We start from the raw sequence: 16,394 nt of genomic DNA, 5'->3' as shown, positions 1-16,394 counted from the left end.
GCCCGGCACCCTGAAAACACACAATGGTAATGATGGTAACAGTACTCTGGTGAGATTTAAGTTTCTAATGTGGGGCAGGTGCTCAGTTAGAAAGAAAAGTTAGTGTCTGATAAGGTCAGGATTCACACCGTGTCACTTACTTCTTCTATCCCGATGGAAAGCATCTCATTCTGTTCACAGGTCTGTAGGGATTCCTGATCCTCAACCTGGCTCTGGCTTGAGTATATTCTTTCTATTTCAGCAGAGCTAATTTTTATTTCCTAGAAATTAAAGATGTGAGGAAAAGCTGGCAAGCATTCAAAATGGATCATCAATTGACAGAAAAATAAAGTATGTTGTATACGATTATAAAAATAGTACATTTTTTCCCCAGGGAGATAATTAAGCAAGTGACTATAATGTACACACAAGGATGTTTATGGCAGCATTATTTATAACAGCAAAACTTTGGAAGACAACTCGGTGCCCATCAATAGGTGGTCACTTTAAAGGAAGTGTGTGTGGTACGTCTATCCATGAAGGATAATGCATGTATATTTATGGATGGGAATGATGCGCACAATATATTATTGAGTGAAAACAGTTCCATTCATGTGAAATTACATATGCCTCATGTGTCTGAAGGTGTGTGTGTGTAAATTCCTTCAGAGATTTGCATAGGCAAATAGAAATATCTGGGAAGTTGTTTGCTAAGAATTTCATTAGAATTTTTCTCAGTGGGGTAGAAAGAAGATAGGAATTTTGAGGATGTTTGCTTTAATTTTTCTGTATTCTTGAGTTTATATGTACACATACGTACATATATTTGTACACATATATTTTATTTTTGAGACAAGGTGTCTGTCACTGTCACCCAGGCTGGAGTGCAGTGGCATGATCAGAGCTCACTGCAGCCTCGAATGCCTGGGTTCAAGTGATCTTCCCACCTCAGCTTCCCTAAAGTAGCTAGGACTGCAGGCGTGTACCACCACACCCTGGGGTCTCGTTATATTGCCCAGGCTGGTCTTGAACTCCTGGCCTCAAGCCATCCTCCTGCCTTGGGTCCCAAAGTACTGGGGTTACAGGCGTGAACCAGTGTTTCTGGTCTATTCTTGAGTTTTCTATGACAAGCATCTTTGAAAATAGAAAAAGAAGAATTAACATTTAAAAGACAAATGTTTTACATACTCACACATACTCATTTTAAAAAAATTTTAAAATACAGAAAGCTCCAAGGAAAGAAAGAAAAATCCATCTCAGGTTATACTGTAGATAAATATTATTATATATTATATATGTGTATATAAAATATATTATATATGTGTATATAAAATATATTATATATTATATAGGTATATATGTATATATAAAATATATTATAAATATATATGTATATATAGACTGTGTATTATGTGTGCATATATACTTGTATTCTGATTTTTCAGTTGACCTAATATGAGTGCCATCTTCCATATGACTGAACATTCTTCACAAACATCACTTAAAGTATTTTAGAAAGTTGATTGTACACGATACAAATTTAAAACATTCAAAAGGATATACGGTAAAAATTTTTTTAAAAAAGACTCCTATCCCTACAGTTCTCCGGTTCCCCCCTCCTAAGGTACCCACTGTCCAGTTTCCTATATGTTCAATTAGTTATTCCTCTTCATTCAGCTGATATTTACTGGGGACTTACTAAGAACCAGTTCTATATCCTGAGGATATGATAGTGAACAAAACAGAAAAAAATTCCTGCCCTCATGAAGATTAAATTCCAGAGATATTCCAAGCACAAGCAAAGATACCTATGTAACTATTTGAGAGGTAACACAGTAGCTAAGAGTAAGCCAGATGGTCAAGTCTTCTAGCTCCCTGGCTTGATGCACATGTCCCTGCATTGGTAAAATGGGGAAAGATGGTGGTACCCACCTCACAGGGGTGCTGGGAGAAGTAAAACAGTTAATGTAAAAAACTGCTTTGCTGGAGCTGTGGCTCACGGCTGTAATCCCAGGACTTTGGGAGGCTGAGGCAGGTGGATTGCCTGAGCTCAGATGTTCAAGTTCAGTTTCACCCCAGGCAACATGGTGAAACCCTGTCTCTACTGAAATACAAAAATTAGCCAGGCATGGTGGCAGGTGCCTGTAATCCCAGCTATTCGGGAGGCTGAAGCATGAGAATCGCTTGAACCCAGGAGGCAGAGGTTGCAGTGAGCCAAGATGGTGCCACTTCACTCTGGCCTGGGCAACAGAGTGAGACTCTGTCTCAACAAACAAACAAACAAACAAACAACAACAACAAAAACAAACAAACAAACAAACCAAAGCTTAGATCAGTGCTCAATAAGTGTTGGTTGCTTTAATAGACATTTTTCTTTATACAAATGGTAGCACACAATGTACTTTGTTTTGTTTTGCACTGAGTATTTTTTCTTAATATATCAGAGATTGTGCCAAATTAGTATGTAGAGAACTTTCTCATTTTTCAAAAAGAATTTCATAGTATTGCCTTGTGAAGATGAAATTTAGTTTATTCAGATGGTCTCCTATTGGTGAAATTAAGTTGTTTCCAATATTTCTTGCTTTTACAAACAAAGCTGCAGCGTACAAGGATGGTTACATGCTTTATGCAAATGCGGAGGTGTATCTGGAGGATAATTTCTAGAAGGGGGACAAAGCATTTTAAATTTTGATATACTTGCCACGTTGTATGTTATAGAGGTTATGCCAATTCATACTCCTACCCACACTGTAGGAAAATCCCGCTCAACACTATTTTAAAAGATTGCATCACATCATGGACATAAAGCAATTAATCTTTCATTATTTTTTTCATTTTTTTCTATTTCTAAATGTTGTAATGAGCATCTTTGTATGCACATCTTTGTATCTCCAATAGTTTGCTTAGGCCATCATTCTAGAAGGAGAATTTAAGGGTATTAATTTTTAAGCTCCCTCTGTTTTTGCTACAAAATTATTAAGAAAATATTTTTCCTTTAGTATCCTCTATGTAGGGTGTAGGAACATCACAGGATCACCAAGGTTTAGGGATAACTGGCTTTTCCATTGTAGAGAAGATATATGTGCTGAGGTGTCCTGGGCTCTCACTGAGTATTGGCTCTGGGGTGTTTGGCTGGGAAGAAATGTGGGTAAAGCTATATGGCTTTGTCTCAACTAAACCCAAGCATTGCACTGCCCACTCTGCTCCTGGTTCTGCCTTTGTTTTATGGGAAGGACCCTTGACCTGCCTACCCTCCCCAGGGAAAGGACACCATACATCTGAGATCACACTGGACGCTTTCGTTTTTCTTGGTTCTTTTTCTTCAGGCCTGGCATCTTCATCCACAAGGATAGTCCTGAGAAGTTTAATGAGATGCAGAGATTCACTCATTGGGCCGTCATCACCACAGTCTCAGGTGCATAACTGCCCTGTCTTCCTCTTCTCCCTCTACCACACCCCCAAACGTAAGGGGGCTTCTCAATCAAGGGACACCTTTCTCAAGAGGTCAGCTGGTCAGGGCTCTGCTGCCCTATGCCCCCAAACATGTGGTCTAGGCCACTGAACTTGTCAATTTTTCACGGGGCTCGACCCTTCTTTACTGGCCCATCAAGCCCATGTCCAACTTACAAAAAGTCCTAGAAAGCTCCAGCAATTCTTCAGACAATGTGGGTGCCCTATGTGCTTAATGTTGTTTCCCTATTTATTGGAGCATTTTATTGTGAGGATATAATGTTTGGCAAATTGTTATGTCCTTTCGTGCTTGCTACCCTGGACCCAATACTGGCTGTAGATCTTGGACATATGTAGACCTTGGACAAATGATAGGAAGGGCTCAGTCCCCCAGGACTCATGATGGTACCTCCTCCCTATCCTGTATGTCTACTATGGGGCCTACACATAGAAAACACTCATTAAACTGTTGACTGGTGACTGGATGAATGAACCAATGAGGGATGAATATTGAGAATGTAAGACCGTGTAAAGAAAGGAAAAGCTACCACAAAAAATCCATGTTGGCTTTGCATTTGCACTTACTTAACAAAACCATTTAAATCCATCTCGGGGATTGCTGGTGAGCTGGCAGTCTCTGAGGTTGCTGGGATGGACTCCATCTGGGCCAGTGGGGCACTGTAGGGCTTCTTCGGCAACGTCACAAACCTACCAAGGCATGGGACAGGGAATGGGGGGAGACAGGAGACATCAGTTTTTGCAAATCAGTGCTCAGTGGGCTCTCAGTTTCTAAGGCCAAACTCCAAATCCCAGACCAGGCAGGTCTAGCAGGGACCACCTTACACCCTCCCTTGAACTTGCCTTCTTCAAATCTCAGCTAAGGTTTCACTTGCTCTTAAAAAGTTTTCTGACTACCAGCCTCGGTCCAGTTTCTTTCCCCTGAGTATCTACAGCCCCCTGGGCTTCCCCTTTCACACTTATTTTTACCATCCCTGCTAGCTGTGGACTCGCTGAGGACTGGTATCCAATATGGTATCTAATCCAGAGCCTGGCCTGGAGTAAGTAGTCAGCATGGTCGTGAATGAATGAACCACTGGGGATCCTGCTCCCAGATCACCAGAAAGCAGGGCTAAGACTCAGCTGAGGCCTGGGAAGCACTCTCTGTTAGGGGCCTGGAAGTGCAGGCTCGGGTTTCTTACATGACCTTGCCTCCTAAATGTGACCTCAGTGCCTTGTTTGCCACACCCTAGTCCTGGTCCCACCACTAAGCTGTGCTGCCACTCGAGTTCTCTGAGCAGAGGAACCCAGGGGAAAAGAAGCAAGTGTACCAGCTGGTGCTGAAGCCCATATGTCCAGGTTCCAGTGATTAAAAAGGTCTTTGGATGTCACAAAGGCCAAGGTGGTGGGGTCACCCCGATTCTTCCTGTTTCTCCTTGGTACGTGGCTTTTTCTGGACTCATCTCTGCCCCTCCCCAACCTATCTCAAGCCCTTGATGTTAATTTCAATCCATTTCACTTATATATTCATTCTGGCCCCATCTGTACTCAGAGGCTCAGCACAAATGTCATCCACTATGTGAAGCTTCCACCACTGGCCCATCTCCCTCCCTTGGAAGTGTCACAGCATTTCAGCTGCACTTCTTTTAGGACCCTGTCCACTCTAACCACCTCCTAGAGGATCATTTCCTAAATTTCAGGCATCCCGCTACCATCGTCGTGATTTGTAAGCACACAGTTTGATGAGTTATATACACATCTGTGGAACTATCACCACATTAATACACAGAATGTTTGCATCATCCTAAAAAGTTGCCTTGTGCAAACACTCATCTGCTTAATATCACTAGAGATTAATTTGCCTACGCTTTCATAGAAATGGAATTGGAAATATGTACGAATGTGTGTCTGACCTCCTCTGTTTGGCGTGATGTTTTTGAGATCCGTCCATGTTGTTGCATGTAGCAGTGAGCTGTTCTTTTTTTTTTGCAGCAGTATTCCATAGTGTGGATGTTTCCCACCTTCTTGTTGATGGTCACCTCGACTATTTCTAGCTTGTAGATGCTATGAATCAAGTTGCTGTGAACATCTGTGTAAAAGTCTTTTTGTAGACATATGTTTTCATTCTTCTTGGGTAAACTCCTTGGAAGCAAATTGCTGGGTTGTATGGTATATGTATGTTTAACATTACAGGAAACTGCCAACCAGTTTTCCAAAGTCGCTGTACCACTTTACACTACTACCTGCATTGTATGAGAGTTCCAGTTGGTCTGCATTCTCATCCACACTTGGTATTTAGTCTTTTACATTTTAGCCATTCAAATGAGCATAGGGTGATATCACATTGTGGGGTTCATTAATAGGCTATGTCATTACTATAAATGAAAACACAGTATTATCTCTCATATTTAGAAAAATCAACACAACGGAAAAAATCAATGTAATTATTTTCTTGCCTGGTGAAGGCTCTGAGCTGAGCTCTGGTTGCCCTTTTTAAGAAGGGAAAACACTGGGCCGGCATGATCTTGGCTGGGCTTATTACTGTATGGAAGAAGGATCCACGGTGTCCCCTCTTTACAGACCCTATTGCACAGGGTCTCATACATAGAGCCCAAACTCAACAGATGTTTGATTGATTGAATGCTTGGATGGATGGATGGATGGATGGATGGATGGATGGATGTGTGGACTGTTGAATGAGAACAGTTGAATAGCATGGAACACTCACTATGCAGAATAGTCAGCATCTGACTGTCCTGCACCCTCTCTGCCAACCTGGGATAAAGAGTGGGGATGGGAAAGCATGGAGAAGTCACAGAGTATGGAAAAACTCTTTTCATTTTTGGCCTGAGCTTCCATTTGACTTGTTTCAGGCCAGATGTCTCTAGCTGACTTTCTCTGGCTGAAACCACTCCATTAGGGGCAGAGAACACATGTTGGGCTGGGTGCTAAAAAATCTCCTGGGAAGGTCGTTAAAATAAAGATTCCTGAACCTCGTCCTCCGACAGATTACAATTCAGCAGGTCTCAGGAGTCCTGATTTTTAGCAGTCTTCCCAGGCAATTCTAATGGGCAGCTAGATTTAGGAGCTGCCATGGGTAGGAATGGCAACATGACAGCTGAGAATGGAGCTGATAATTAATATGGGGCTATCACTGCAGCCTTAACAGCTAGGGACAGTGAAAATCAGCCAAGGACAATTCTGAACACTTATTAAATCACCCCAGGTCAGCAGAGACGCCTGGGGAGGCTTTGCCGGCTCGCTGCCCCACATAATAGCACTCTCCCATCCAGCCTTTGCACCCCTGTGAGATGTTGTGCTGCATAAAGAGAAAGCACATGGGAATTTCTGTAAAGGAAAAATACGAAGCTGTAGAGGGTCTTCATACCTGAGGAAAAACAACACCTCACTGGACAATGCTACCTGGACAACTGGGAAGTGAGAGGTCTCTGTGGAAATCAACAGAGGAAGGCAGAGCAGCCCTCCCTGCTCGCCACCTGAGCCACAAGAGGCAGTGAAACATTTACCATAATGAGGGCTTTAAGTTATTAAAACTGGAAAACCTGCTCCAAAATATTGAAATAGAATGTTGGTAGAGGTTTTTGGATCAGATTTCCTTTTACCCTCAGGAACAGACGATTACTTTCCTGGTATGCTGACCCAAACAGGAGTAGATTCAGTTATTTTTAAAAGAGAGTGCATAGCAAACAGGAACAATCGATACTGCTCCAATTCCAGAGCTCCTCGTATCAGAATCACGGGAGAAGCCAGGAGAGAAACGCCCCTGTAGCTGCCGGAGAATCACATCATATCAGACACCCACTGATCAGCAGCACTGGCTTTGGGGGCAGTGGCTTCCCTCCTCATGGTTTATTTTCAACTCTGGGGGAAGGATCACCACAATCTTTTGCGCTGGAAAGTTAAAAAAAAAACAAAAAACAAAAAAACCCCACCATACTTTTTTCCTGTTCTTTCTTCACTGGAAGCAGTGTGGTGCTAAAATAAAACCCTAATGAACAAGCTTGTATTTCAGTTGATGTTCTGTGTTGCAGCTTCCATGATCTTTGCAGATGGGATGGTGGATGCTGGACACCCACTGAAGTCTGTGCAGTGCAGTCTTGTGGGAAAAGGTGGTGGGGGTGGGCAGCCCTGTAGGGGACTCAAACACTTCTAATTCATTCATTCATTAGACTTGGCTTCTGGGAGTGTCCACTACAGAGGATGAAATTAGCCACTGGCTGGACAAGAAGGGCCTGCATATGCTGTTTAATACTTTTTAAAAACTGATGACTGCAGCAGGTGCTGCCAGTGCACTTTATTAGGGTGATGCACCCAGGTGCTGTGTGTGTGGCTGTACCTTCCTCTGGAGCATTGCCCTGGCGTGATGGGAGATGCCTCACCCACCCTGAGCTGCCTTCCCTCTCATTAGGGTATGACTTATAGGAAGGAGTGACTGCTAGGGGTGGCGACTATGAGAGCCCAGCCTCCTTGTCTCTGAGTGGGACAAACTGTGATGTAATTTACACCCCACAGCTCCCCACGGAATCAGGCAGAGGTTAGACTTCTGAAATCACATCTTCCCCAAGTTTTCCTCTGGCCCTATCTTGCTTCCCTGAATTTCTTATAGTTTCTCCTGAGAGCCCTCCCTCAATAAATCACCTCAAGAACCACATTCTCGGGCTCTCCTTCTAGGGAATCCACTATAGTGTTGTAGGATTCCAAAGCTGAGAAACCCAACCCTTGCTTCACGGAGCTAAGAGGCCAGTGGATCAGAGTCAGAGCCACAGGAATGGCTGTGCTTTAGGGTACAAGTGCTCCAGCAGGGAGCCAGGCAGTGCACAAGGGTTCCGAGCAAGGCTGTGGGGTCAGAGGGCTTGGGTTTGAATTCCAGCTTCCCCACTTGTGCACGATGGGTCTGGGGGCTGTGTTAGTAAGAGAATCCTCTGCATCTGATTGCGGTGAGCCCTAGTTCATGTAAGGAGCCCCGTGGAAGCTGGGTCATAGCAAATGTCCAATAAATGTGAGCTGCTCTTGTGTGGGGTTGGTGAGGATTATCATCATTTTTGGAATTCAAACAAGGGAGATGCTAACTTGTCTTGGATGCATACAGAAGTCTTCACGGAGGAGGATATGGTCTAACTATGCACAAAAGAAAAAATGGTTCTTTTCAAGTGAAGAGTGGAAGGAACGTTTAGGCTGAGGGAAAGGTGCTTGCAAAGCAGCGGTCCCTAACTTTTTGGCACCAGGGACTGGTTTCATGGAAGACAATTTTTTCCATGGACTGGGTGGGGGTGGTGGGGGGAATGGCTTCAGGATGATTCAAGCACATTACATTTATTGTGCACTTTACTTCTATTATTATTACATCATAATATATGATGAAACAATTATACAAGTCACCATCATGTAGAATCAGTGGGAGCCCTGAGCTTATTTTCCTACAACTAGACAGTCCCTTCAGGGGGTGATGGGAGACAGTGACAGATCATCAGGAATTAGATCCTCATAAGGAGCATGCAACTGGGATCCTTACATGTGCAGTTCACAATAGGGTTTGTGCTCCTGTGAGAATCTAATGCCGCTGCCTATCTGACAGGAGGCGGAGTTCAGGTGGTAATGTGAGTGGTGGGGAGTGGCTGTAAATACAGATGAAGCTTCGCTTGCTCACCTGCCGCTCACCTTCTGTGTGGCCCAGTTCTTAACAGGCCACAAATTGGTACTGTCATGTGGGGGGTTGAGAACCCCTGCTGCAGAGGAAATAGGATGGAGAGAACGTGGATTCTCCAGGGACAGGGAAGAAGTCTGTTGTGGGCGCAGCGTATGTGTAGGTGCCCAATGGAAGCAGGTGATGATGATGACAATGATGATGAAGAATACAGAAGCAATGAGGTGGGGTCAGTGATGGTCGGCACTGGGGGCAGGCATGACAGGAAGGGAGATAGTAGCCATGGGTAGGGAGAGGGGCTGATGCCCCAGCTGCCACTGCAGGCTGGCACTGACCCCAGCAGTCACTTTGACTGCTCTCATGCACCTCTTCCTCCTGGCATTGAGCAGTTAACATCTACCTAACCTTTCAGCATTAGCTTAGATGTTACTTTCACTGGAACATCTTCCCTGACCCCCAAGTCCAGGTTCAGGGGTCATCTCCATGCTTCTACACCCCACATTGTAATCGACTCATCAGCAGGGGCAGGAGCCACATCTGCCTCTCTCCCCACGGTCTCCAGCACTGGGCAGCACACCAAGCTTAGAGTCAAGCCTGACATTTGTTGAATGAAGTTCTAGTCAGGAGTACTGCAGTTAACTCCCTGTAGTAAAAAGGGTTATACAGATCTTGTTTTGTTCAAATGTTATATCAGATGGTCTACTATTTGTAAAAAAGTAATCCCTCCAATTCCTGTAAGCACAACTGTTTGTAATACAACTTTGCTTCTCCTCCCATCAACAGATGGAGTCTATTTTCTTCAGGCCTTGCATCTGGGCTTGGCTTGACTTCCTTGGCCAACGAGGCATTCGAAAATGTGATGCAAATGGCAACTTGAAAACCACCTAGCCAATTCACAGATTCATGAGAACTAATACACATTTTCTGTTTAGACAATTATGTTTCGAGTATCTTGTTGTGTGACAAAAGCTAACATATACAGATTGGTTTTATTCTCCCTAGCACAGTGCCCTGCACAATTACCCTCAATAAACAATTACAGAACGAACAAGTAGAATGAAAACATTTCAAGTATGGAAAGAAAATGTCAATATTCTTAGCCATGCAAGCTGGTCATCATCCTTATATATCACTGGTATCAAAATGAGAAAGTGATCCACAGTAGCCACTGGTGCCTTGCATGGTCAGAGGTCCAGTTTTGAGAGTATCCAGCACTCTGAAGGTCTGAATGTGAGCTAGTGGCCTCTGTGAATTAATTTCATTGCTGAGATTATTTTCTCCTGCAGTTCCAATCTCATATTTCCATTGTTCCTAATTTACAATCTGGTGCAAACCACACATCTTTACTTATCAGATCTTATCAGGTGGCTTCCCAAATTCCTATTCTTGCTCTCAGCTATCTGACTTTGCTTCTCTCATTTTGTAAACCCCTTCATCCCCTTCCTTCCTTCCTTCCTTCCTTCCTTCCTTCCTTCCTTCCTTCCTTCCTTCCTTCCTTCCCTCCCTCCCTCCTTCCTTCCTTCCCTCCCTCCCTCCCTCTCTCCTTCCTTCCTCCCTGCCTCCCTCCCTTCCTTCCTCTGTCTCTACACATTGCAAATCTGCTCCAGATTAGGCAAGCCCCTGACTGCTGTTTCTAAAGGGAGCAGATTATAATATTACTTTAAATTATATTAAAAGTGAGCATATTTCTAAGCCCCTCTTGGTGCAAACACAAAGTCCCTGCCATGTTTCCATATTTATTGTCTGGATTTGTGGTCCTACACTTGCTGATCCTCCTACATTGGGAAGCAAATGACAGATGGAAACAGATGGGCTGGCCCAGTGCCTTCCCTACCAGCATGGTCTAGCTCTGCCACGTGAGAAGGGGAAGGCAACTAAAGACATGTCTCTATTATGGAAAGCAGCCCCCCGCCCGCCGGCCCTCTGATGCTATTATACCACAGAATACTTCCAACTGGCCACGTGTGCTAAGGTGAAACTGACGAGAGATTGCTGAGAGGCTGAAACTCAAGTTACTCAGAGCTTAGGAGATGAAAACCATCTTTTTAAAAGATTCTCAAAAGGAGTTGCAATTGGAACCTCTAGAACGGTGGTTCTCAGTGTTGGCTGGCCATTGGGATCCTTCATGGACCCTTAAGAAAGACTGAAGCCTGAATCCCAACCATAGAGATTCTGATTTACTTGGCTTCAACCTATTTGAAACTTCCCAAGGTGATTCCAGTGTGCATTCATGGCTGAGAACCACTGACCTAGAAGATGGTAGTGAGAAGGTCATGAAGAAAATAGTGGTAAAACAACTGTATCAAGTAAGAGCCCCAATTAAGTAACTGCAGCTGACCGTATTCATCACTATTCCCTACCAGGAACTATGAAGCGCTTGATACGCACTGCCTAATTTAATCTTCACAACAGCTTGAGGAGTAAACCACTATGATTATCCTGTCTTCAGAGACAAAACCAAGGCTCAGAGGACAGGTCAGTGGCTGTGTCAGATCCACACCAAAGCTCATGCTCTTAGTGACTTTGCTGCAGAGTCCAGCCAATCCACAGGTGAGGGCTTCTCCCGGGTCCCATCATATCAGCCATACCCAGGGCAGTGACTCCCAAAGCAGGTCTTTTCATTCCCAAAGTAACTGGAACCCACAACACAAGGAATATACAATGTGTCGTCTAGAACCTTTGGAAGCAGAGGAACCCGTCCTGATTGTAATCTGAATGAGAAAGAGCAAGACACCATTGACCTTGCCCTTGAAGTAACTTTGCAGAAACAGTTTTGCTGTCAGGTGAGTAGTGGAGGAATGTGCCCGGAATCTACCTCGAAGCCCTGTAGTCTAGAGATTTCTGTGTAAAAACGCCACTTCTATAAAGCTCCAGAAGGTGTCCCCACTGCTACATGATCTTAGAAAGGCTGCCAAACAGGTAGGCTGTGAAATCTCCCTTATAATCAGCTTCAAAGCTCTTTAGGAATACTTTCAAAACAGGATGGTTTTTAAAGTCAATTTCTTTTAATGTCTGGCTTTCAATAGATGTAGCTAGCTTTGGGAGGATTTTAATTAATATGAACATGTAGACCAACCAAATGAGCCTTTTTTCACGAACATCACTCCATGAACCAAGCGGACACAACCCTGACTTAGGTTCAGATATGCACTGATAGCTTCCGCCGATTTCATTAGAAGCCGGCTTAGCTCACATTGAATCTCTGGAGAGCTGATGCCTTCCACTGATATTGGAAACACTGGGAAAATGTCTTAAAAAGAATGAAGCTATAATAAGGTGACGAGAGTTCTACAATAACACAAAAGCAGGACAAAAAGTTTTATAACACTCACAATTGAAATGAAAAACAGTCCAATTCAGTTATCTATGGGATAATGGATATGGTAACTCAGGAAATGAGACTAAGCTGAATTGCAAATAGAAGTAGACTGTATGGGCCCTAACATGGAGATAGCTTTTAAGTTAAATATAAAGAGAGCTAAATGCCTACCCTGCTCCTTAAGTTTCCCTGTGCTTGGCCCTGGGTCACTTGCAGGTTGACTACAAAGGCAGGAAACTTGTCTCTGGAAGCTCAGATTTCAGAGATGGCAGACAGCCCTCTCATGAGCCTCAGTGGGTAATCTGACCGCCCCCCACCGGTCAGATAAATTAGCTGACCCACCGCAGCAGAAGACGAGATTCTAGATGAACAGGCTATAGGAGGCCTGGATGATGAAGGCCCTGGGAAGGTTCTGGGGACACCAGAGATGGAGTGTAAAGTGGTCTACTGCTCTCAGGGGATTTCAAATTTACTAACAGTATCCTACTTGTAATGGGGATCATGAGGCACGGACATTGATTTATGCTTCTCAAACTATGTATCTATGTTACAAACACTTTTGCACATACAATGTAGTTTCATAATAATAAAATCATTGCTGACTTTCTGCAGGGGCAGTTTCAGTCAAGTGAGGAGGCCAAAAGTCAGTTTAAATTGGGTTGGGGAATGAATGGAGGCAACCAGGGTACTCTGTTTTCTTCCATTCCCTGGTAGAGAGTTGGTGACTAATGCAAGAAGATTAAGAGACGGGTTTTCTAAGATGTGAAGCACTTGTACTGTAGGCAAAGGAATAGGAAGCTTGAAGACACTGAGAGTGTGAGGAGATTATGGTTAGAGAGGAGAACAGACAGAAAGCTTTGCCTGGAAACGCAATAGATGCTTTTTTTTTTCCATACAGTCACTCTCTGCATCTGTGGGTCCCACATCCAATGATTTAACCAACCAGGAATCAAAAACTTCTTAGAAAGAAAAAAACGACAAAACCCAACAACATAACAATAATAATAATAACAAAAACCCAACACATAAAAAACCAATACAATACTGCAACTATTTACATAGATTTACATGAGCTATTATGGGTAATCTAGAGAGGATTTAGAGTATACAGGAGGGTGCTGGAAGGCTATAGGCAAATAGAACACCATTTTATATAAGGGACTTGAGCATCTGTGGATTTTGGTATTCTTGAGGGCTCCAACCTTCAGTGGATACCTGAGAGACAACTGTAGATTTGAAAACATTCATGTATTTCTAAAAAGTGAAGGGCTCATCTTCCTCTTGAGTCAGAGGGAAGGAAATGGGGTGGTGAAACCAACATCCTTAAGAAAAGCAATCTCAGGTTGGTCTACAGCCAAGGGAGACCAGAGGGAAGAAAGCCACCAGCAGAGTGAGTTAGGTAGCCTGGAGGGAGAATTCCTAGGAAAGACGATGAAAGGCAGGGCAGATCCAGGAGACACTGTGGAGGAAAAGCTGGTGGAAACACTTGGTATGATTATATTTAATTTTGTCCAATCTGGTGGGTATGTAATGGTGTCTAGTTGTAAATGTTTTAATTTCCATTTACAAGATTACTGATGAGGTGGAACATCTTTTTATTCTTTATTGGCCATTCATATCTCTTCTTCTGTGAAATAACTGCTCATTCTTCTCTCCTGGATTTTAGTTGAATTCTGTCTTTTCCTTCAAGGGCATTCTTTATGCAGTAGGTAGACTGATCATCTGAAGGCAGTCTGTATACCAAAACTGCTCTCTGTTGGTGCCTTGTCTTTGTACTCGTTTAATGGTATCTCTTGATGAAGAAAGTTCTCAACTTCAACATAGAGATTATGGATAGTTTCATTATGATTTTGTGCTTTTTGTCTCTTGTTTAAGAAATTCTGAGGCTAGGTGAGGTGGCTCACACCTATAATCCCAGTAATTTGGGAGCCCAAGATAGGAGGATTGCCTGAGGCTGGGAGTTTGAGACCAGCCTGGGCAACATAGTGATACCCCCATCTATACAAAAAATTTAAAAAGAGCATCAGCCATGTGTGGTGGTATGCTTTTGTAGTCCCAGCTACTTGGGGGCTGAGGCAGGAGAATCACTTGAGCCTAGGAGTTTGAGGTTGCAGTGGGCCATGATCATGCCACCACATTCCAGCCTGGGCAGCAAAGTGAGACCCTGTCTGTTTTAAAAAAAATCTTCCTTATTCAGAGTCAGAGATAATCAAAGCATTAACCTACATTTTCTTCAAATTAAAAAAATTGACTTACCCTTTTCATGTTTATATCTTTAACCCATTTGAAATTAATTTCTTCTTTTCTTTTGAGACAGAGTCTCACTCTACTGCCCAGGCTGGAGTGTAGTGACATAATCTCGGCTCACTGCAACCTCCGCCTCTTGGGTTCAAGCAATTCTTCTGCCTCAGCCTCCCGAGTAGCTGGGAGTACAGGCACATGCCACCATGCCCAGCTAATTTTTGTATTTTTAATAGAGATGGAGTTTCACCATGTTGGCCAGGCTGGTCTCAAACTCCTGACCTTGTGTGACCTGCCTTGGCCTCCCAAAGTGCTGGGATTACAGGCATGATTTTCTATAGTGTGAGTTTAGGGATCCGTTTATGCTTTTTTCTATATAGATGACATATTGTTTCTGGATCATTTACTGAATAGGCCATCCCTTCTCCTTTATTCAAATATTTCAGTTTTGTCACGTTTCCATACATTGAAGGACCTGTTTCTGGGGCCTTTATTCTGTTCCTTTATTCTATTTGCCTATCTGTGCACAAATACAACATTTTAAACTATTGTATTTTTACAATAAGCCTTGATATCTAGGAGTTTGGGTAGTCTCATCCCTCTTCTATATAAAGTTTAGGATCAACCTGTCAGGATTTTGATTGGAAGTACATTTAAACTATAGATCATTCTGGGGAAAAATGACATCTTTATTGAACTGAGTCTTTTAAATCAATGAAACAAGTATGTCTCACCATTTACTTAGGTCTTCTTTAATGACTTTAAATAAAATTATCATTTATCCATAAATATTGTATTTTTATATTAGATTTATTTCTAAGTACTTTTTTTTTTCTACTGCATTCTATTTTCTATTTGTTGCTGCTATACAGAAATACAATTGAGGCTAGGTGTGTTGGCTCATGCCTGTAAGTAATCCCAGAACTTTGGGAGGCCGAGGCGGGTGGATCACCTGAGGTCAGGAGTTCGAGACCAGCCTGACCAACATGGTAAAACCCTGTCTCTATTAAAAATACAAAATTAGCTGGGCGTGGAGGCAGGCACCTGTAATCCTAGCTACTCGAGAGGTTGAGGCAGGAGAATTGCTAGAACCCAGGAGGCAGAGGCTGCAGTGAGCCAAGATTGCGCCATTGCACTCCAGCCCAGGGGACAGGGCGAGACTCTGTCTCAAAGAAAAAAAAAAAAAAAAAAAAAAGTAATGCAATTGAATTTTATAACTTTGTATCAATCCATCCTCCTCACTCAATTCTTTTATTAATTCTAGTAATTTGTCTGTTTATTATTTTGTGTTTTCCATGTAATTATCATATGACTTTTGTTTCTTCCTTTCCAAACGTAGTCTCTTTTATTTACTTTTTATCTTCCTACACTGGCTAGGATCTTTAGTAAATTGTTGAATAGAAATGGAACTCTTGGCTAGGTGCAGTGGCTCACGCCTGTAATCCCAGCACTTTGGGAGGCTGAGGCAGGCAGATCACCTGAGGTCAGGAGTTCGAGACCAGCCTGGCCAACATGGAGAAATCCTATCTGTACTAAAAATACAAAATTAGCCGAGTGTGGTGGCACATGCCTGTAATCTCAGCTATTTGGGAGACTGAGGCAGGAGAATCACTTGAACCTGGGAGGCAGAGGTTGTGGTGAGCCGAGATCACGCCATTGCACTCCAGCCTGGGCAACAAGAGTGAAACTCTGTCTCAAAAAAAAAAAAAAAAAAAAAAAAAAAAAAAAAAAAAAAAAAAAAAA

General features: G+C 43.0%; 1 protein-coding gene across 1 annotated transcript in view; it reads right to left on the bottom strand.

The window, feature by feature from the left end:
• HYDIN (HYDIN, axonemal central pair apparatus protein) overlaps nucleotides 1-16,394 on the bottom strand; it is a 421,369-nt gene that overhangs the window by 172,467 nt on the left and 232,508 nt on the right. Inside the window, exons 25-27 of the mRNA XM_025370321.1 lie at nucleotides 4,015-4,137; nucleotides 3,256-3,334; nucleotides 141-260 (exon numbers count right to left, since the gene is read on the bottom strand). Coding sequence (XP_025226106.1) covers nucleotides 141-260; nucleotides 3,256-3,334; nucleotides 4,015-4,137 — 322 coding nt within the window. The remainder of the gene's footprint in view (nucleotides 1-140; nucleotides 261-3,255; nucleotides 3,335-4,014; nucleotides 4,138-16,394) is intronic.

The sequence above is a fragment of the Theropithecus gelada genome, chromosome 20 (genome assembly GCF_003255815.1).
Source record: "Theropithecus gelada isolate Dixy chromosome 20, Tgel_1.0, whole genome shotgun sequence".
NCBI lineage: Eukaryota > Metazoa > Chordata > Mammalia > Primates > Cercopithecidae > Theropithecus > Theropithecus gelada.
This window is presented reverse-complemented; position numbering and strand designations above follow the sequence as displayed.